The sequence below is a fragment of the Eriocheir sinensis genome, chromosome 37 (genome assembly GCF_024679095.1).
Source record: "Eriocheir sinensis breed Jianghai 21 chromosome 37, ASM2467909v1, whole genome shotgun sequence".
NCBI lineage: Eukaryota > Metazoa > Arthropoda > Malacostraca > Decapoda > Varunidae > Eriocheir > Eriocheir sinensis.
The window spans coordinates 12001738-12023772 of NC_066545.1; the positions used below are offsets into that span (position 1 = coordinate 12001738).

General features: G+C 43.6%; 1 protein-coding gene across 1 annotated transcript in view; it reads right to left on the reverse strand.

Moving 5' to 3' along the window:
- Positions 1-1076: 1076 nt before the first annotated feature.
- LOC127008252 (pikachurin-like) overlaps positions 1077-22035 on the reverse strand; it is an 83252-nt gene continuing 62293 nt past the window's right edge. The window contains exons 6-14 of the mRNA XM_050880005.1: positions 19428-19572; positions 17982-18198; positions 13929-14149; positions 13448-13671; positions 11786-12014; positions 10724-10983; positions 10035-10307; positions 9307-9410; positions 1077-8186 (exon numbers count right to left, since the gene is read on the reverse strand). Coding sequence (XP_050735962.1) covers positions 8041-8186; positions 9307-9410; positions 10035-10307; positions 10724-10983; positions 11786-12014; positions 13448-13671; positions 13929-14149; positions 17982-18198; positions 19428-19572 — 1819 coding nt within the window. The 3' untranslated portion in view covers positions 1077-8040. The remainder of the gene's footprint in view (positions 8187-9306; positions 9411-10034; positions 10308-10723; positions 10984-11785; positions 12015-13447; positions 13672-13928; positions 14150-17981; positions 18199-19427; positions 19573-22035) is intronic.

Here is a 22035-nt window from a genome sequence, read left to right on the forward strand (position 1 = left end):
ACCTCCCCACATGTATATGCAACTTATTTCTGCAAGGAGGTATTTCTCGCAACACCGGCTGCACCGCCGCTGCAGCCGTCGCCAGAGCAAACCTGTTAGTTTTATGCAAATACCGTGAATTTTATCATGGAGCATGTATAGAACCTAACCTAACCATAACTAACTTTACCTAACCTAACAAAACCCCCTGTGAGCTATTTTGTGGCGGTGGCACCACCGTCGCTGCGGCCAGCACCAGAGGAGGCGATGGGCTTTCGTAAACATTATCCCCTATTTTCAAGAGTAAAAAAAAGTCCTTGAATTGGATTTTAAAAATGTCTCCATGATTGTTGAAGGTTTGTTGAAAAGATATATGAAGAGCTACTGATGTTTAATGGTTGGTAATGCGACACTGGCACGGTACTAAAACGAATCTTAACCCAAGTTTATTTATATCAGTTTTGACCTCGTGCCTGCTGCTGGAAGTGTTTCTTGCACAAGTCTTAACCTCCCATGCAATTGAATTAGGTAAGGGAATCAGGGCAGGCGGTGGCCGATTGGTCAGCATGAGGGCGGTGTGTCTCAAGGACTCGGGTTCAAGCCCCGCCAGCTGCTACAAGCTGACAATTTTCAGTCATCCCTGAGTGGCTTGTGACTACTCACGCACTATCCTTAAGACCATCTATCAACACGGACCATGCATAAACTCATTAGAGAGGATCCGAGATGAGCTCCAAGGGGGGGAAACCGGTATAATCCAACAAAGAATGACCTCATTTTGTTATATAGAAAGTCTCATTAGTAAGGAAGCATATATGAATTTTCTGAGTCAAGACCTATGGTACTGTTTGGGGTTTTGTCAGGTTAGTGAATACCTGAACAACCCTAGATTTGCAGATGGTTTATATAAAAAATATTTAAAGAATGATTGTGGAACCCCACAGTCAGAAAGTAGCCCTAAAAATGAATATAACAGAAACAACCATGCTATTATGAGATGGATGTTTGATCTCTAAGTGGCCATGTTGGTAGATCCCAAACATGACTAGATGGCAGATAGGTGGGTGGGTCACAGCAGGGATGAGGAACAGCCAGGCTAAAATGGCACAAGGTTTATTGATCTGTGTTGCTGTACAGTGAGTGTGGAGTGTCTGGCTCCGCCCGCCCAGGAGAGGGAGGCGCGTCGGCAGGCAGAATGATTATAATGGAAACAAACAATTTGATTCTTGGACAAAATTGGACAAAAAACAGTAATACTAATGAGAACTTTCCTTTAGCTATAGGGGGCCACACAGGCTGCCCCTCAAGTTATACCCCCACTCCTGCACCAGTGCTCACAGGAACAGGGTGAATGGGTTTACCTGCAGGGGGCCACACAGACTGCCTCTCCCTGCATCCCTTCACCCCTGCACCTGTTGATCATGGGCAGGGTAGCGGTGGGTCAGGTGATATTGGCTACACTCATGTTGCTGTCTTCATAATGACTTTCAGTTGCAGGAGAGGAAGGGAATGCATATATGTAAATTTCTTCACCTGTCAGAAATTCCGTCAGCTAAGGAAGAATTTTCTGTAATGTACGTATGCTTACAAATCGGTGCACGTCCTTTCAGGCAGTACTTGCTGCATCTCCATCCTCTGGATAATTGGGCCGAGGAATTAAAACTAAATCATCAAAATTAAATTTAGTAATCACATTGTCCTTTGAGAATATTTAATTTTTGTGCATCGGCTCAGTCTTCCAGATTGTTTTCCTTGGACCGGGCGCTGCCTGGCAAGGCGTGCATGATGTGGCAAACACTCTAAGTCATGAAAATTATCGGTGGGTGTTGCTGGAGGGAAGGCGTCGTGCCAGCCTTGTGTCGAGGATCAAGGCAGCACTGTTTTGCTTCTCTCCCTCCAGTGAATGTTTGTCGGAGATACAGAACATCGTGACGGAAAATTTTGTGTTATTTAAAAAGGTGAATGTTTGCAAACAGTTGAACAAAAGGTTTATTGGTACCTCAAAGATATAAAACATTATGAGGGAAAAGTGTACACGATACATAAAAAAACGAATGTTTCCAAACAAAGGAACATAGCAGTGGTTTCAGAAGCACACGGGTGTACATAAATCACGTGGATCTGTGGTGACCCATCCTGGTGCTGCCTTTTGCTCAGCTGTTTGTCTTGGGCTACAAAACAGGTGTTAGCATGAGACTTGGAAAAGGAAAAAGACTTCAAACAAAGATCAGATTTTTCCAATATCCAAACAAGGGAACACTGGTATTTCAACATGAACACTGGCCTCGTAACATGTATGTTATGCTTGCCATGTAGTAATTCTCATAACTCAAGAATGAAATAACTGAACCTCCATACTTGGGAATAATGGTTTCTTAACACGCATTTACTTATGTTATTAGCTCTCTTTATAAGAACAATGTAGTGGTACATCTGTGGGCCAAGAAGCAGACAGGTAATGCTCCATACCATTACTGCGTCTTCACCTCAAAAAGTGTGTTGTACACTGTTGTAGGAAAACATTACATTTGATGGCGCCACGTACTGCCTACGCTGTCGGGGTATGAGGTGTGTGTGGCATAGTTTGTGTTGGTTGGTGTGGAAGGAGAAAGGCCATGTGCTACCTGCCCCAGCACCTAATGTTGATTCCTGCCACACCTGTCTTAGATGCCAAGTAAAAAAACATGGTTCATGGCTTGTTTCTTATGGCTGGAATACCAGATATTGAGTTCTAGTCTGATGCAAAATGAAAAAACAGACAAAAGCTGTGATTGTGTCTTTTGAAATTTAATGGCTTGTATTTCCTGTTAGAAACTAAACCAGCGAAAGAATTTTAAAGTTACATAATTGAAAGAGGACTCATATCTATCCTCTCACATGGGACACCTTTATTTGTCAGCCTTCATGCAATGATTCACCGAACACATAAACAGGCTGAAAATAATTTACAGCCTCGTAGAAAATAAAATTACAAACCTAAATGCATCAAATTTGCATCAAATGATTCAACATAAGTTTCTCCCAAAAATTAATTGTTGCCTTTGTAGCTGGTCACAACAGGCTGACTGTTACATGTTTTCCTGTCTCATGTCCTCCAGGCAGCAGGCTCGTAGGGTGCTCATGCAGGGCGTTGAAATTGTGACCACCTCTATTTTCTTTAAAACTTCCATTTGTCAAAATAGGAACACCAGCATTGGAAAGCTCGTGGACAGATGGTTCAAAGGATGTGCAGCGTGTTGAAACCTTGCAGGAAAAGGTTCTTGAATGGGGAGGTTATGACGCATTCATTTAGGTGATTTCCAGAGACAAAATAAACAAAATAATGACAATATTTTACAAACTTCTCCTATCCACCTTATTGACAGTTCTATTTTTAATCCAGTGATATATTTATGCCCACTCAAAAGTCAAGGCAAATGGAGTTACTGAAGAAGTGTAGTGTACATGGTGGGTGCATTCGCTTCCGAGGCCACCAAAGCTCACAGTCTTGGAACAAAAACGAAGTAACACATGACCGATATAGGAGGGTTAACATATTGCCGGTAATATTCTTGGTAGATATGTCATTAGTATTACTTTATGTTGCTTTCATCACAGCTTCAAAGAGCCTAAAAGTGTCCCGTAGTGATGATTTGGAGGCAAAGTAAGTTAGGTAATGTTTCTAGACCCCACAGAGTAAAGTAAGAGTGAGAGATTTGCATGAGGGAGACTGAGGTAGGTAAAGGAGATGAGTGGGAGGGGAACCATAACTTGTCACTCGGCCATCACAGACATTTGCTCTCATGCTCACAGTTAGATCCACTTCTTGTTTGCGCTCTTTGTTTTGAAAGCCTTTATTAAGTGACCGGATCAAGTCATGGCATTGGATATTTCTTTATATGAGATGATTACTTTGTTCTCTGTTTAACCCATCTGCTGTGATTGGAATGACTTTGGCTTTCACTGGTAGCCTGGTAACATATAGTCCCATGTCTTTCTCTGCCTCTGTGGTGGATAGTGGAGTGTTTCCCATGTGGTATTGGTGTGCTGGATATCCCCTCCCAAGGTGCAGGACTTTACATTTTTCTTCATTGAATTGTAGCAGCCACTTTTTGATCCATTCCTGTAGCTTGGTGAGGTCTTCTGCTAGGAAATTCACAGTCAAGGAATAAATTCTTGACAGTGATGCATTGAAAGAATCACCTGTTTGCCATCCTCCTTCTCTGAGAGGGAATTATAGTGTTGTGATGTGCATGATAACACTGAATATTAACTGTAGCATACATCATTTGTAGGAATTAATATGATAGTGTGTCTAGGTATTTTTTCTAGTTTACCAAAGAATGAAGACAGCTTTGTTTGCTCAGGGATCATCATGCCCTCAAGTCCCTCCCTCTTGCTCTTTCTGTTCCTTTGTGTTACTTGAAGAAGACTCCAACCATATATATTTTTCAGAGTGAGTGGTGTGCCCCCATCATCCTTTGTGTGTGTGTGTCATTGCTACTGTGCACTATGATGCTGAGGACGGCCGGCCAGACGGTGCTGCCACACTCTGTACATGGCATGGCCTCAGGATGGCTGCTGTTGCTCTTTCATCAACTGGTAGGTTAGCTTCTCTTTTTCAAATCTAGCGGATGAAAATAACAAGTTGGATTTCTTTTACTTCTTTAATGACTTTATCTTTCTGGAGATTTTGATATTTGTCTTTATGGAGATTGAGTTTATATTTGTGTGTGAAGTTATAGTAAGAATGAGTGACTATTGCACTGCTGGTGTCTGCCTCAGTGGGCGAGTTGTGGCATGTGTTCCGTGGTTGACGCTTTGTGGCTGGTGTGGAGTGTCTTTGTGTGTCATGGAGGGCCAACAACAATACAAGTAGGGATGTAAGACGTATGCTTCAGGTGACATGTTCCTCATCTTGGTGAAGAGGGCAAAGTTTTATTCAGGTAAAGCTTTCCATCATGACAACATTCCTGCACCGTGTATGACAGTTGTGGACTCTTAAGTGAGGTGGATTGAGGCGGGTCATTTGGAGTCCACACGAACGTTGGACTACACAACACTACTGTCATGGGCAATGAGTCACACTGTGGTGGCGTGGGATGCCAGCTCCCAGGGGGTTAACATTCATCTTCTGCCAACAAGACGCTGCTGGTGTGCATGGGAACAAAGTGACCATTCTGCTGCTGGACAGGAGTGCATGGTAATGGTGTGCACTGGAGGGCTTTCACTTGCCACGTCGGCTCTAGCGCTGCATTTCTTTCCAGCGCGATGGCTCGCCCCGCACACAGAGGAGAGACAGAGCCGTGCGAGGCCGGGGTTGCTGCACCCTCCCAAGTCATGTGCACTAGAGGGCTTTGTGCTGCCAGGACGGCCCTTGGGGTGCCTCGTGCCGTCACACAGAGGAAGGACAGAGCCGTGCGAGGCCGGGTTTTGCCGCGCCCTCCTGAGTCGTGTACGCAAGGTAAAAACAAATATATAGGCACTATTTTCTTGATTAAACCACTAAGTAGTAGTATTACATAGTAAATATTACCGTCATCATCACTATTACAAAATGATATGTTGATTGTTAATTAAATAGTACTAAATGGGGATTATTTCAATAACTGTACTTAAAGTTTACATGTCTGATATTTTAGTGTCTTTGTGAAGGTTAGCACAGCTGCAGAGGTAGAGGAGAAGGTGTTCTGTTGATGCTGAGAGAGAGAAAGAGACAAGAGACGAGATGAGAGAGAAAGAAATGAGAGACAGAGATGAGAGAGCGCAAAAGTGAGAATGGATGGTTGAGGGAGAGAATAAATTTACACACATTGACAATTACCTTCAAAGGACATATATTTAACCATAGTAATCACATATTCACTCTTCTGTATAGTAGTTAAAGGATATATAGTATTTCACCGCCTTTCCGGGTGTCCGTATAGATCCCTTATGTACAAAGTTACCCTGAAGGAGCAGCGTTTGCCTCACTGTGCTGGGAGCCCCACCACCCACCACCCGCGGCTGCCAGGTGAACACGGGCAGGCGAGGCTCGTTACCTGTCTAGGGCGGGGCTATTCAATTGGTGGCTCCTGGGCAATCCTTAGTGCTATCTCTTCATTGACTCTTACATGTATTAAACGTCAACAGTTTAATTATTTTGCTTTACCATATGCATAAGTCCATAGTTAAATGTTTTTTGAGTAAATACGTGACTTATTTTTGCTTTTTTTGAGTACGTGGTCGATATAAAATTGATATGAATTTAGGCATATGCATGTTATTAGTAAAGTTTTCCCAGCCCCAGACCTGAGTGAATTGAATAGCCCTGATCTAGCGGATTTCTTGTCCTGGTTCAACCACTGAGGACAAAGGATGATGTTCTCTAAGTCTTCCCTCAAGTCTTCATAGTTCTAAAGTTCTTATCTTGGAATTCTCTTCAAGTTTGAAGTCGGTTCATAGTTTGTGAGATTGAACATTTATTCTATGTCTCATGAGTCACTTAGCACTATGGACAAGGGTGCAGCTTCTCCTAAGATTCTGTAGTGATATAATAAGTGAGAGATTGTGGTGGTGGTGGTGAGTACAGGCATGTTACTGTGTGGATGTATGTGTGTTGCTTGTGGTTGTGCCCAGCCTGTCTGTCACTAAGGCAGGCCAGGATGGCACACTGTACGCCACACACACACGCACACATCCACGAGTATACTGAACTCTTTGCTTGAATTTCAAATTAGTGAGAAGATATTCTTTTCCTTTGGCAGTGAAAAGAAAAGTTCAAAATAGTCAACCTATTCCAATTGTGACCTCTACTTAAGTGTCTTAATTAATTACTTTAATATTGTTATTATTTATGAGTTATACAGTCACAAGCTTACATACACATATATACACACATGTAAGCATTTATACATATACAGTTGCACACACTCGCACACATGCGATGCACGATGACAATGTGTACACGTGTGCACAATGACTTTCCCAGGTACATACATGCACATGGATCATGTGTGTTGTTTGGTATACAAAACTTTGTGTGTGTGAGAGATGTAGTGTGTGTGTGTGTGTGTACACTCGAGTCAGCTATGACCACCTACATGTATATACGCACTGGTGTGTGCGCTGCTACACGCACACGCATGTCTAGGGTATTCACATGACTACAGGTCACTAAAAACAAGGAGAGAAAGTAAAGTGAAGTTTGTACAACAAATGTAACCAATAATAATGATTCTCTCAGCCTAACAGTGAAGGAAGGAACGCAAGACTCCTGGACAAACTCTGCTGCGTGCCGCTAAACTCACGCACAAGCAAAACCACACACGCTCGCTAGCCTTGCCGCTGCCATGCTAAAGTAACAGTCTAAGCTTCTTAAAAACCTCTCTGGATGAGCCTCACACCTTCATCCGGTACACAGCTACATTACATTATTATTACTATGGCATTTATTAAGGTTACTGTTTCAGCTACGTGCATCTCCCTGCGTGCTGTGCTGTGCTGTGCTGTGCCATGCTGTGCCGCAGCTGACTGTGCTTGCTGCCACCACGGGTCACGGGGTCAGAGGTCAGAGACGCCAGCCTCCTGCTTCACTGGGCTTCGTGTGAATGTTTCCCTTCAGAGGCACAGTTCATGCTCTTTCTCTTTATCACCAAATCTTGCTTGGCTTTTGGTTTATTAGTCTGTAGCCACATTTTTCCTCCTACAGTTTACTGTGAAGATATTGTGTTTTCAGTGCAATCATTCAGCTTCCCAATTGCTTTAATTTGATTTTCTTTAAAAGGAATCAGTTTTGTCATGTTTCCCCTCTAACGAATGCTGTTGTTTCCTCACAGAAGCCTCTACTTGCTGGAAGGGTCTTTATTCAGAAGGCATATTGTAACTTTCTTGCACAGATGTTTCCTTCCTCTCAAGAACCATCCGTCAGACCCTGCCACTCCTTCAGCCTTCCTCCCCAGTGACCTTCCTTCCTTCCTACAGCCAGAGTCCCTCCTCCAGCCCACCTCCACCCAACAGCACCCGCCACTCATCCTGATGCTCACCACCTCCACCACCAGCTCTGCCGCCGCCACCGCCGCCCCGGTCTGTGCCAGCCGGGGGTCAGCAGTAGTCAATGTTCTGGCCGGCGGCAGCCTGTGTGATGAGGTCCACGTGGTAGTCGGTGGCCAGGATGACGTCTGCCACACAGCCGCGCAGGCCAGGGAAGCCGCCGCCAATGCTGCCGCTCAGGGCGCCCTCTCTGCCACCTGCAAGGAAGGGGACATAAGGTTGATGTATTGATTGCCACAAGAAAACTACAACTCTGCCTGATTTATAGAGGTGAGGTTTCCAAGGTTCCATTTTTGCCTCAGTTGGGGCTGATGCTAGGGGCTAGAGGAGGGTAATATCTGATTGTTATGTGGTGACACCTTCTAAAAATACTTCATCCAGCTGATAAGCAACACAAACACAAATTTACTCAGTGGTGGTGGCCAGCTCTGCATAGCCCAGTGATCTCTGTTATTGTTTCAGGCATCAAAGGTATTTTTTTGCTGATAAGAACTGTGATCCAAGCCCCAAAGCCAGGGCACCTTCAGGCTGAGTAGAGGAGCAGAAGCTGGCTAATGCTTACCACACGAGTTACAAGAGCTCTGTCGGTAGGATTGGATGAAACCTAAAGAAAATTGTCACTATTGGCTGATGTCTAGCACAGCAATTTGGAGCAGGTAAGCAAACAAGAAAAAAAGGTGAGGAATAGTTTTTTGTCATTTATATATATGAGGTCAGGAACCCAGCATTCTTTCCTCAAACAAGCACTGGACATGTTATTCCCACACACCTTATTCTCCAGGTTCACAGTATTCATCTCTAATCTTGTAACTGTTTCCTCCACTCTTCAATTTCTTCCCTCATCCTCCCTAATCCTCTCTAATCTTGCAGCTCATCCTCTAGTAACTGTTTCCTCCACTCTTCAATTTCTTCCCTCATCCTCCCTAATCCTCTAATCTTGCAGCTCATCCTCTAGTAACTGTTTCCTCCACTCTTCAGTTTATTCCCTCATCCTCCCTAATCCTCTCTAATCTTACAGCTCATCCTCTAGTAACTGTTTCCTCCACTCTTCAGTTTATTCCCTCATCCTCCCTAATCCTCTCTAATCTTGCAGCTCATCCTCTAGTAACTGTTTCCTCCACTCTTTAATTTATTCCCTCATCCTCCCTAATTCTCTCTAGTCTTGCAGCTCATCCTCCAGTAACTGTTTCCTACAGTCTTCAATTTATTCCCTCATCCTCCCTAATCCTCTCTAGTCTTGCAGCTCATCCTCTAGTAACTGTTTCCTCCACTCTTCAATTTATTCCCTCATCCTCCCTTGTCTTCCCAGAGCCTTACCAATGTATAGAGCAGAGTCCAGGTTTAGCTGCACCAGGTCGCCAGGGGCCAGCACCACCCCGGCCTCTCCTCCGTCCACCCACAGCCGCGCCTCACGCTCGTACCTGGGGGAGGGAAGGAGGTCAGGAGGGGCAGGCAAGTGAGATCAGCTAAGTCAATCTGAGTTTGTATTGCTGCAGAACATATGACTGCTATGGTAAGTCCTTATTCAGCATGGTTTAATACAAGAACCCATTTAAGGCAACGGACCTAATGAACATACACACAAAAACTTTAATTTTATGTCCCCCTTCAGGACTGTCCTAATGTAGAGGCCTTTTTGCTTCATCTGCTTGAACATCCATTTGAATTGCTCTTAAAAATCATTAGTCATAGCAGTATTAGTCATAGTAACCATATGAAGCATAGTCATAGTAGTTGTAAGCCCCTAGAAAACAGCAGCATCCATTTAACTTCCTCTTATAAATCATAAACTATTCATCTTTAACCCGGTAGCTGCGGGGATCGTGTTTCTTGAAGGCCCCTCTTAGCAAGAAAAATGAGAAAAAATCATCACTCATGCAAACTATTTCATATTATATATCAATGCATTTGTGATCAGTTTATGCATCATCTATTTTTGGGAGTTTATATCACGGCAAAAATTTGGCCCGTTGCTGGTTCACGGTAAAGCCAAAAATTTGTCCCATCGCTGCTACCAGTTTAACACAAGTATAAACATTACACACCTGCTGATCTTCAGGTTGTGCCACTGTCCATCGTCCAGGCGGCCAGTGTTGTTGTAGGTCAGGTGTGCAAAGCCAGAGCCGAGGTTATAGGTGAGCGCCAACCGCCCGTCCTGCAAACCCAGGGTGAGGGAGTCGCCTGTCGGGGGCCCCAGCAAGCCTCCTCCAGACCTGTCCCCGCCCTCAGTGCCCCGCCCCTCTCCTGCCCACACCAGCAGTCCGTCCGGGGCCTCGGAGCGGAAGCGTAGCCACAGGTGCAGCTTGTCCCCGGAGACTCTGTGGGAGGGACGGCTCATGTTGGCTCTGCTTCATGTCTTTTATTCTTTCTCTTCACCAAAAGCAAACTTTACCCATACTCTTGTATATCTTTCTATCTAGACTAACAGTAAACTTTCCTTTTTGTAACTTGCTCCTTTATTTATTTCTAACTTTACTAATATTGAATCTTACCATATTTAATGAACTTTATTTCTAGTGTTTATCATCTCGAAAGAGCAAACCTTCTGCCTTTTTCTCTTCTTCAATTGTAAGCCTTACTTTATATTTAGTTAATTTCATACTTTTACCTCTAATTCACATATCTGTATAGTAATTATGTCCATGTCTGTTTGGGTCAGTTTATGTTTTCCCTTAATGCCTTTTTCAATAATAATAATAATACACACCACCCTAATGCAACCCAACACCCTCACCTCTTCAGGATCTCTGGGTCATCATACTTGAGGAAGGACCGTCCGCTGAAACTGGGTGTGGCGGCCTGAGTCACCACACGGCTGCGGCAGTGGGCGTCCTTGAAACCCAGGGGACAGCGGCAGGAGTAGGAGGCGCCATGGGGGTCACACACGCCGCCGTTGTCGCAGGGCCGCTGGGAACACGGGTGGTCGCAGGACGCTATGTTGCTCCCTGACACAGCCCCCGACACCAAGTGGATTGGACGGCCGTTGAGTGCCAGCTGTGAGAGAACGGTGAGTGTGGGGTGAGTAAAATTAAGTGTGGGTAAATGAGAGAGTGATTGTATTAACCTGGTAGCAGCAACAGGCCAAATTTGTGGCTTTACAGTGTACCAGCGACGGGCCAGATTTTTGCCATGGTATAAACCCCCCAAAATAGATGATGCATAAACTGATCACAAATGCATTGATATATATTATGAAATGGTTTACTTGAGTGATAATTTTTCTCATTTTTCTCGCTTAGAGGGGCCTTAAAGAAACATGATCCCCACAGCTACCGGGTTCAGGTAGCAAGGGAAACAGAAATAACTTGGGAAACAGAAGAGAAAGAGGATACTTAATAATGATGTTTAAGCCAGTAAGGGGACTAGAAAAGATGGTGAGGGAGGGATATCTGAGTAGAGATGGTAATGGAGAAACAAGAGGTCATGAGTACAAGTTAAAGAAGAAGGCAGTAATAATATCAAAAGATTTAATTTTTCATATAGAAGCAGTGATTTGTGAATGACTAGGATGATATAGTGGTGCAGAGAAACAATATCCACGACTTTTAATGATGAGCTGGAGAAAAATGGACCTTCAGGCCGGATAATACAAGACTAACTACATAATCAGACACCTCTCCACCCGAAATTGACCTCTCTTTTGGCTACTCCTTACTGTTATCTATTATGGGAGCGGCGAGTAGCAGGCTTTTTTTTTTTTTTACTCTTTTTGTTGTCCTTGAGCTGTGTCTTTTGATGTGTTAAAAAAAAATCATGTATACTACAACTAGGTAAATACATACATACACACACGCACCTTCTGTACGCAGCCGGTGAAGGGGACAGCAGCGGGCAGGATGGGCTGTGAGGCGGAGGTGGACGGGATCCCTCCAAGATAGAGAGGGTGGGAGAGGGACAGCATGGTGAAGCCGCCAGGGGTCAGGCCGCTCACCACTGGCTGGTCATCCACGTACAGCCACGCCCGCCGCCCAGTCCGCGACACCCTAACCCAGTGCCACATGCCCGGCCGAATGGGGTACTCAGACCTGGGGGACGGGGGATGGTGGGTGAGTATTGGTAGACATATCTTTTTATTTATTTATTGGGAGAGGGTCTGGGATGGTTTTAATGTGAAAGGGTGAGAGAGAGGAAGGAACAAAGACATGAAAAGCGGAGAAAAGTAAGAGAATGGAAGGAGAGAGAGAGAGAGAGAGAGAGAGAGAGAGAGAGCAAAAAAGTCCAGACAAAGTCAAAAACTCTACATTACACAAAGCCAAAGTTGGAGGTGAAAAAGTGTTGGGTGTGTTTTTGCGGCTGGTGATGAGGAGTGCCGAGGCGTGTGTGGGCATGTCTTTACGTGTGTGTGCTTGCATTAGGAAGTGAGATAGAGGTAGAATCAATCATGAATACTTGTGTGTGATATGATGTGTAAAATCCAATTTCAGTCACAGAGGGAAAGCATAAGACAAAATATATATGGATTTAGCTAAGAAGAATGCATAAAGACACCTCTCCACCCGAAATTGACCTCTCTTTTGGCTACTCTTTACTTTTGTGGGAGCGGCAAGTAGCGGGCTTCTTTTTTGTACTCTTTTTGTTGCCCTAGAGTTGTATCCTTTGATGTAAAAATAAATAAATAAATAAATATAAATAGACTTACCAATGTGTGCTTCATGCAATATTTCTTTACCTCCCCAAACCACTATTCCTTCTATTTCTTCACCATCACTGTCCTTCCCTCTCCTCACACACCACTCTTCATCCATCTACAACCCATGACAAGAGCCTCACCCATACACCTTCCTCTCCTCACACACCACTCTTCATCCATCTACAACCCATGACAGAAGCCTCACCCATACACCTTCCTCACACACCACTCTTCATCCATCTACAACCCATGACAAAACCCTCACCCATACATCAATCTAGTTTCCCCTCTCCATATCCTTGCACCCTTCCCTCTCCTTACCCATGACCCACAAACCCTTCTAACATACTCTTTCCCTCTCCATATCCTTGCACCCTTCCCTCTCCTTACCCATGACCCACAAACCCTTTCATCCCCTTCTAACATACTCTTTCCCTCTCCATGACCCACAAACCCTTTCATCCCCTTCTAACATACTCTTTCCCTATCCATACCCTTGCACCCTTTCCCTTCCTCCCCTTCAACCTACTCCTTCCCTCCACACCCTTGCACCCTTTCCCCTTCCTTTCCATGGCTTCCTACACATTCCCTTTTCCTTCCCCTCTGTACTGCATCCTTCCTACTCACTCATCCATGCATCCTCTCCCTTCAGCCCTTACAACCTACTCTTTCCCTCTGTATCCATGTCCTCGTTCTTCCTATCCATGACTTCCCACCCACCCTCCCTTTCTTCCCTTCCAATCTACTCAATGTCTGAATCTGCTCCCCTCCTCCATGAGTCTCCTTACACTCTCCTTCTCCTCCCCCTTCAACCTCCTCTCTCCCCACCTCAGAGTCAGCGCCCCAGAGCCAAGGTCGATGGTGAAGAGGATGTGTGCCCGGGCCAGCGTCAGGGCTATGAAGTCTCCGGTGCCATCTGAGCGGTGGCCCTCGTACAGCAGCACTCCCTCGGTGGACGCCATGCGGAACACCACTTCCACCTCCAGCCAGGACAGCACCGAGCCCCCCAGCGCAGGGAACACCAGGTGGGACGAGCCATTGAAGGAAGGAACCTGAGGAATGGGAGGTGGTGAGTGGATGTATTATTATTTTTTTTAAAGTAAAGGAAGCAACTCAAGGGGATAAAAAAATAACCGAGAAATAAAAGCCCTCTATCCCTGCTCCTATAAAAGTGTAAAGATGGACTGCATGTGATTGGTGGATGCTGGGAAAGGCTGAATCCTATTGGCGGTTACTTCCTGGCATGGGCGGGGCTTATACGTCAAACTAATATGAACAGAATACAGCATCGTCAACCATTGTCACTCACCTCAAGGTTAAGTTGTTTCTCGCAGTATTCACCCGAGTAGCCGAGGGGACAGAGGCAGGTCGGGGTGGGGGTAGGGGAGGCAAAGAAGGGCGGGGGAGTGGGGGTGGTGTGGGTGGGGAAGGAGAGGTTGTGGGGGGCGAGTGGAGGCGGAGGGGTGGATGCGACGCACTTCCCTCCGTGCTGACACTCCACCTCACTGCAGGCGTCTCCTATGCACTCGGCTGTGGCGGAGGATAGAGGAAAAATAGGTTAGTGGCAGTTGGAAAAAATAGAAAAGTAGGTCAGTGACAGTTGAAAAAAATAAATAAATAAATAAGGTCAGTGACAGTTGAAAAAAATAAAAATAAAATAAGGTCAGTGACAGTTGAAAAAAAAAAGTAGGTCAGTGACAGTTGAAAAAATAGGTCAGCAACAGTAAATAGAAAATAGTTAATAGAAAAAGGTTACTAGAAAAATAATTAATAGAAAATAGCTCAGTGACAGCTGGGAAAAAAAAGTAAAATGAGTAATCATAACACCACTTTTTGTATTTTCTTTGTCAATAAAAAAATAAAAAATAAACGAGTGAATTAAACTGAATAAAAGTGAAGGAAAAAGAATCGGCATATATTTTCATCATCCCACAATAAAAATGAATAACACAGAAGTAGGCGATTAAACTATATGGGGAGACATTACTTATAATTGTCCCATAACAAAGAAAATAATAGTAAGAGTAATGATTAATAATGTAAACATTAGCGTGAGAAAATACCTGCTGCTCGCTCTCGCTCTCTCTCTCTCTCTCTCTGTTTCATTCTTTTTTTCTTTTTCTCCTATTTTCTTTTGTTTTTTCATATTTTTCTTTCATACATGTTCTTTCTTTTTTTTCTTTCTTTACTCCTTTACTTTCTTTCTTTTTCCCTTTCTTTACTCTCTCTCTCTCTCTCTCTCTCACCTGGCCCCACTAGTACAAATAATGCAACAGGTGAACACACAAAAAAAAGCAAGAAAAAAGAAACTAACAAAACAAACTCAAACCCCAGGAATTCCTTATTTGGGTGTCGCATCAAGGGAAAAAAAAAGAAGAAAAAAAATGACAAAAGAAATAAATAGTCAGTCCGCTGCTGCCGCCCAAATAAAAGTTATTCAGCAAGTTCAGTTTTTTCCATCAAAGGTAAAAAAAAGGTGTCATTTTGTGCTAATTGGCAGAGTGAGTGAAATTATTTGTGAGAGAGAGAGAGAGAGAGAGAGAGAGAGAGAGAGAGAGAGAGAGAGAGAGAGAGAGAGAAAATGTATGAAAGAAGAGTGAAAAAAAGTAACAGAATGGAACAAAGGAAGGAGAGAGAGAGAGAGAGAGAGAGAGAGAGAGAGAGAGAGAGAGAGAGAGAGAGAGAGAGAAAATGTATGAAAGAAGAGTGAAAAAAAGTAACAGAGAATGGAACAAAGGAGAGAGAGAGAGAGAGAGAGAGAGAGAGAGAGAGAGAGAGAGAGAGAGAGAGAGAGAGACTGAAAACAAATGATTATAAAACATTTCAATACAAAGACCATTATACATACATATATACATACATACACACATACAAGATACATACATACACACATACAAGATACATACATACATACATATTTTTAACACCATAGGAGAGAAGTCAAGGGCATACATACATACATACATACATGCGCACACACGTACACACACATACAAATGCAGAACACGAACAAAACAGTTTAATTGGAGGTGTCAAAAGTTGGGGAGTTGTTGGCAAAAAAAATAGCAATGAACACCTGACTCACATCCCTTGACACACACACACACGTTCCCCCTTCTATCTATCTATTTGTGTATCTCTCTCTCTCTCTCTCTCTCTCTCCTTTTTCTTCCCATTCTTCCTCTCTCTCCTTCCTTCTCTTCCTTGCTTTCTCCTTTCTTTCCTTTCCCCTTTTCCTCTCTTCCTCCTACTCCCAATCTCTTGTTTCTCCTTCCTCTCTCTCTCTCTCATCTTCCCTTTCTCGCTCTCCCTCTTCTCATTTTTTCTCCATTTTTCTACATACCTAATCCTTCTTTATTAACTTCTCTTTAATTTTCTTATCAGTGAAAAATGGCTTGGAGATAAAATGCTGCTTCCTCTCTCTCTCTCTTTTTTTTAAGTGATACATCAAAGCGATATTAGGGGGACAGACTGAGGCGGTTTTAATTTCCTTTCCCTTTTTTATCTCACGTTTTGCTTCGTCCGTCTTTTTTTTCCACTTTTGTCAATGTATTTTTTTTTAGTATTACGTGTCTCATAATTCGACTCTGGTCCCCAATTGACTGTTTTAATTTCCTTTCCTTTTTGTCTTTTTATTTCGCTTTGTCAGTTTTTTTCTTTTTAATTCGCTTTGTCTGTCTTTTTTTCCTACTTTTGTCTATGTATTTTTTTTTCTTACGCGGCTCATAATTAGACACTGTTCCCCAATTAACTATACTTTAATTTCATTTAATTTTTTATCATTCTATTTCGCTTCGTCCGTTTTTTTTTCCACTTTCGTCTATGTGTTTTTTTTCATTCTTAGGTGGCTCATAATTCGACACTGTCCCCCAATTGACTGTTTTAATTTCCTAACCTTTTTTACCTTTTTATTTCGCTTCGTACGTTTTTTTTCCACTTTCATTCCTCTTGTTTTATATTTCTTTTATTTTTACCCTTAATTGAGTATGTGATCCCACCTGTTGCCTTGATCTCATTTCTCTTGCTCTGGTTAATGTCATTTTGTACCTTTCTCTCTCTGCCTAATTTCTCAGTCCTTCCTTTCTCTCTTTCTCTTCCTTCCTTTCCAGTCTTCCTTCCTCTCACCTTCCTTCCCTTCTTTCTATCTCTCCTCCTTCCCCGTCTTCCTTCCTCTCTATCCTTCTTTTCCTTACCAGTCCTTCTTCCTTTTCCTTCCTTTCTCTTTCTCTCCTCTTTCCTTTCCAGTCTTCCTTCCTTTCCTCTCACCCTCCTTCCCTTCTTTCTATCTCTCCTTCTTCTTCCTAGTCATCCTTCCTCTCTATCCTTCTTTTCATTACCACTCCTCCTTCCTTTCTCTCCTTCTTTCCAGTCTTCCTTCATCTCTCTCCCTCTTTTCCTAGTTTCTCTATTCTTCCTTCCCAGTTCTCTTTCCTTTCTCTGCTTCTCCTTTCTAGTCCTCCTTCCTCTCTCTCCCTCCTTCCTTAGTTTCTCTCCCTCCCTCCTGCCTTTCTTTTCCTTTCCATTCTTCCTTCCTTTGTCTCCTTCCCTCCTTTCTATCCTTCCTTTTCTCCTCAGTCTTTCTCTCTCTCTCCCTCCTTCCCTAGTTTCTCTCCCTTCTTCCTCTATCCTTTCTTTCCTTTACATTTTTCCTTCCTCTCTCTCCTTCCTTTTTTCCTCAGTCTTTCTCTCCCTCTCCCTCCTCTATCTTTATCCTTCCTTCCTTCCTTTCCAGCCTTTCTCTCTCCCTCCTTCCCTCCCTTGCTTCCTCCACTTCCACACACAACACAAAACAAGAAGATGACCAAGAAGAAGAACAAAAAGTAAGAAGCACCACCACCACAACACCTACAGGCACTTTTTTTTTTTTTTTTTGGCAGTAAAGGAAACAGTTCAGAGGCGCACACACACACACACACACACACACACACACACACACACAAAAAAAAAAAAAGCCCACTACTTACCGCTCCTTCTAAAAACCATTAACCAGCACACACACCACACCACACCACCACAAGAAGACAAATGATAGAGAGAACAGCACACCAACAAGTACCGCACCACAGCCACACTCACTAATGCTGCAGATGTCCAACAATCAGAAAACAAGACATATTAGACACACCACCAACACCATCAAGCAAGCATCATTAACCACCACACCACCAACACACACCACAGCCCCAGCACACTCACTATAAAAAAATAATGCCCCAACCATCCAAGAAACATTAGAGACAATTGAATCACCATCAAGGAGTACCAAGCACCATTAATCACAGCACCACCAACACAGACAAGCACCATTAAAACCAGACCACACCACAACACACTATACAGCACACCACACAGCCACACTCACTGATGCCCCAGCCGTCCAGCGCAGCGTAGTCGGCGGAGAGGTTGGGTTCACGCAGAGGGTCACTTCGACGGAACCTGTACACATGGTCATTCACTTGTAAGCGCCGCACACACCCGCGCAGCCCCTCCGTCACGCCCAGCCGCGGCGCTAGGGACGTCAGGTTGTTGGAGCCGCCCACGTAGAGAGGCTCGCGGAAGGTGATGCGTGAGAACAAGCCCTGGGGTGGAGGGAAGGAGAAAGAGAATGATCAGAAAAAAAGGGGGAAAAAAAGTTACGTTCGATTAAATTTTGATGGGATGAGAAGTGTGGTATACATTAAGTTGTTGAGGTGGTGGTGAATATGTGTAACTGGGTGATAATATATCTGTCTATCTATGTCTATCTATCTTTATCTATCAGTCTCTCTCTCTCTCTCTCTCTCTACTATGGTGGGTAGAGGAGGTTGTTGTATGTTGTCGTGATATATGTGTATGGGTGGAGGTGGTGGTGGGTGGGTCCAGTTGTAATGTAAGGGGTAGTGGTTAATTAAGGAGTGATATGCCCTTATGACATTTAATCAGCCATGAAATTAATATTGAAATACTCTTCTCTTATTTAACCAGCCATGAAATATTAGGCTTAACACTATCAGTAATTTATTGTATTGAAGTTCTTTATTCCCCTTAATTTAACCCGTCTGTTGCGATTGGCACGGAAAGTTTTTGGAAAGTTTCATTTAGTCGGTGCAACATCTGTGGTCATATGCCGGAGAGAGACAGGAGGGGAAGGAATTATAGGAGATCCCAGGAGACGGAACACAACTTCAGATTAATACCTGGTACCCATTCACTGCTGGGTGGACAGGGGCGTAGGGTATCGGAAAAGCCACCCAAATTTTTCCATTCCGCCCCGATTGGCACGGATTTGGCCTTCACTGGTAGCCTGGTAACATATACTTCCAGGTCTTTCTCTGCCTTTGTGGTGGATAGTAGTGTGTTTCCCATGTTGTATTGGTATGCTGGATATCCCCTCCCAAGGTACATGACTTTACATTTAACTTCATTGAATTGTAGCAGCCACTTTTTGTTCCACTCATGTAGCTCAGTGATGTCTTCTTGTAGGAACTCCGCAGTCAAGGGGTTAATAGTCACTCCTGTCAATTGATCCTTTCCCCTGCTCCTACTCCCCCTTTTTTTCTTTCCTCTTACTCCTGATATCCCTTCACGTTCTACCATCCTTTCTTTCCTCGCCTCCTTTCCTCTTCCGTCTTTTTACCCTCACCATGACATACTTATCCATCCTCTCCCTTCATTACTACCTCTCCTCCTTATCTCCATTTTCTAATCTCCTCCTCATCTCTTTCTCCTTTTCCTTCCTTATTTTTTTTATCTCAATACCCTCTTCCTCTTCCCTCTCATCTCCTTATCCCCTCCTCCTCCTCCTCCTCCTCCTCGTCCTCGTCCTTACCTCAGAGCGTCCCTGTACGTGGTGTCCGTCGTTCAGCTGCAGCCACACGTCCCAGCGGTGGCGGTACACAGTCAGGCGGTTCCACTCCCCCAGCGCCACAGCCTCGGGGGAACGCACGGAGCCGGCGCCAGACCCACAGTCCCACCTGAAGGAGGAACGGGGGGTGTTACTGGGTGTGGGGAGATGGGTTAGGAGGGCTGTATGTAAGGAGGGAGGGAGTGAGGTTAGGTTGGGGTGTGTGAATGGGTTTTGGGGGAGGATGGGGGAGGTTTTCTGTGGGGTGAGGATGAGTTTTTTGGGGGAAAAGCTATGAAAAGAATGTTGAATATGATTTTAACCCGGTAGCAGCAATGGGCCAAATTTGTGGCTTTACCGTGTAGCAGTGATGGGCCAAATTTGTGCCATGATATAAACCCCCAAAATAGATGATACATAAACTGATCACAAATGCTTTGATATATATTATGAAATGGTTTGTGTGAGTGATGATTTTTTCTCATTTTTCTCGCTTAGAAGGACCTTTAAGAAACATGATCCCCGCTGCTACTGGGTAAATGGGAGATGAAAAAGCTTGGATGAGTGGTGGTAGAATGGGGAGAGGGCTAGAATGGTAGAATATGGGGAGAGAATAGTTGAAAAAATAGGTGAAGTTGGATCAAATGACTGAATATGAGGGAAGATAGTTGAGGAAAGTGAGGAGGAGGGAAGACATGTGTGGTGTGATGAGGAAAGAGGAGAAGAAAGCAGGATGTGGAGGGAAGATTTGATGAATGTGAAAGAAAGGAAAGAAAGAAAGAAGGAATGACAGAAGAGATAGAAAGACTGAGAAGAAGGAGGAGGAGGAGGAGGAGGGAAGAAATGTGTGGCATGGTGAGGAAAGAGAAGAAAAAACAGGATGCGGAAGAATATAATGAATGTGAAAGGAAGGAAGGAGGGAACGAGTGGATAAAGAATGCATACAAAAAATGATATGATGAATGTGGAAGGAAGGAAGGAAGGAAGGGGGAACAAGTGGAGATGAAGAATCCATATAAAAATGAGATATGATTAATGTGGAAGAGAGGAAGGATGGAAGGAAGGAAGAAAGGAGGGAGCAAGAGTGAAGAGGAAGAATGCTTACAAAAAGAAGAAAAAAAAAGGGCAAGAGGATAAGATTAATGGGAGAAGAAAAGCGAAAAAAAAATGAATGAGGGAGGAATATGATGTATGGCTTAAATTAAGAAGATGGGGAGAGGGACAGAAAAGAACCAGAATGAAAAACTTGAAAAAAAAAGGAAAAGGAAAAAAAAGAGGGATTGATTAGGTTAAATAAATGAGAGAGAGAGAGAGAGAGAGAGAGAGAGAGAGAGAGAGAGAGAGAGAGAGAGAGAGAGAGAGAGAGAGAGAGAGAGAGAGAGAAGCAGTAAAGTGAAGCTAATGAGGGTTTAAGAAATGGAAGACTATGGAAGGAAGGGAGATAAGAATGGAGAGGAATAGAAGGGAAGAAAAAGGAATAGGATGGAAAGGAAGGAAGGAAGGAGATGAATAGAAGGGAGAAGAAAAGGGAATGGAAAGGAAAGAGAGAAAAAAGGAACGGTAAAGGGAAGAAAAGGGGAAGGAAAGGAAAGGAAGGGAGAGATGAGGAGAGGAACAGGAGGGGGAAGAAAAGGGAATGGAAAGGAAATTAAAGGAAGGGAGAGAAGAAAGGAGATGAAACAAAAGGGGAAATAAAAAGGAATAGAAAGGAAAGGAAGAATAAACGAAAGAAAAAGGAAAAAGACAAATGTGAAAGGTGACAAGGAGAAAAAAAGATGGGTGGAGGAAAGAAAAGAAAAGGAAAATTTGAGTAAAAGTTCACAAAGGAAAGGAAACAGTAGGCATAGAAAATGGGATAAAAATAAAAAGGAAAGGAAAGGAAAGGAATCGATAAAGGAAAAGGAAAAAAAAAAAAGTAAAGCCAAGAAAATCAAGGGTAAGAAAAAACACAAGAAAAAAAAAAAAAAAAAAATAATGTGAATAATAAACCGTAATAAAAAAAAAAAAAAAAATGCATACTGATAAGGAAAAAACAAAACGGCACATAAATCAAGAGAGTCAGCAAGCGAGCGAGCGGGCGAGAGAGAGAGAGAGAGAGAGAGATAGAGCAAGTGAGATTAAGCAAAACAAGCGGACAAACAAAGGAGGCCACAGGAGGGAGATTAAGGCACAGACAAGACAAGGAAAGAAGTCGGGTAATGTAGATAAAGTGAGCCGGGCCGAGGCGAGTTGAGGAAACTTGGAGAAAGTTCACAAGGATTAGCAAGACACACGAGACAAGGGCAGCGCCTCAAGTTACCCTGAGAAGCAAGATAATGCCGGGAAGTAATGTGATGAAGACGTAACAGTGACGCCGTGATTGAAGAAGATGGAGCTACATGGAGAAAAGGAAAGTACAAAAATTCAGGTAATGGGACAGGTAAGGCAAGGGAAGGGCGTCAAGTAATGTGATGTGAAGACGCAGTAGTGATGGACTGATCGAGGAAGTTATAGCTACATGGAGAAGGTAGGTTATTAGGTTATTAGGAAGGTAGGTAGTCAGGTTATTGAGATGCAAGACAGATATGTGTATGGCTTAAAACCTCCTCTGGGA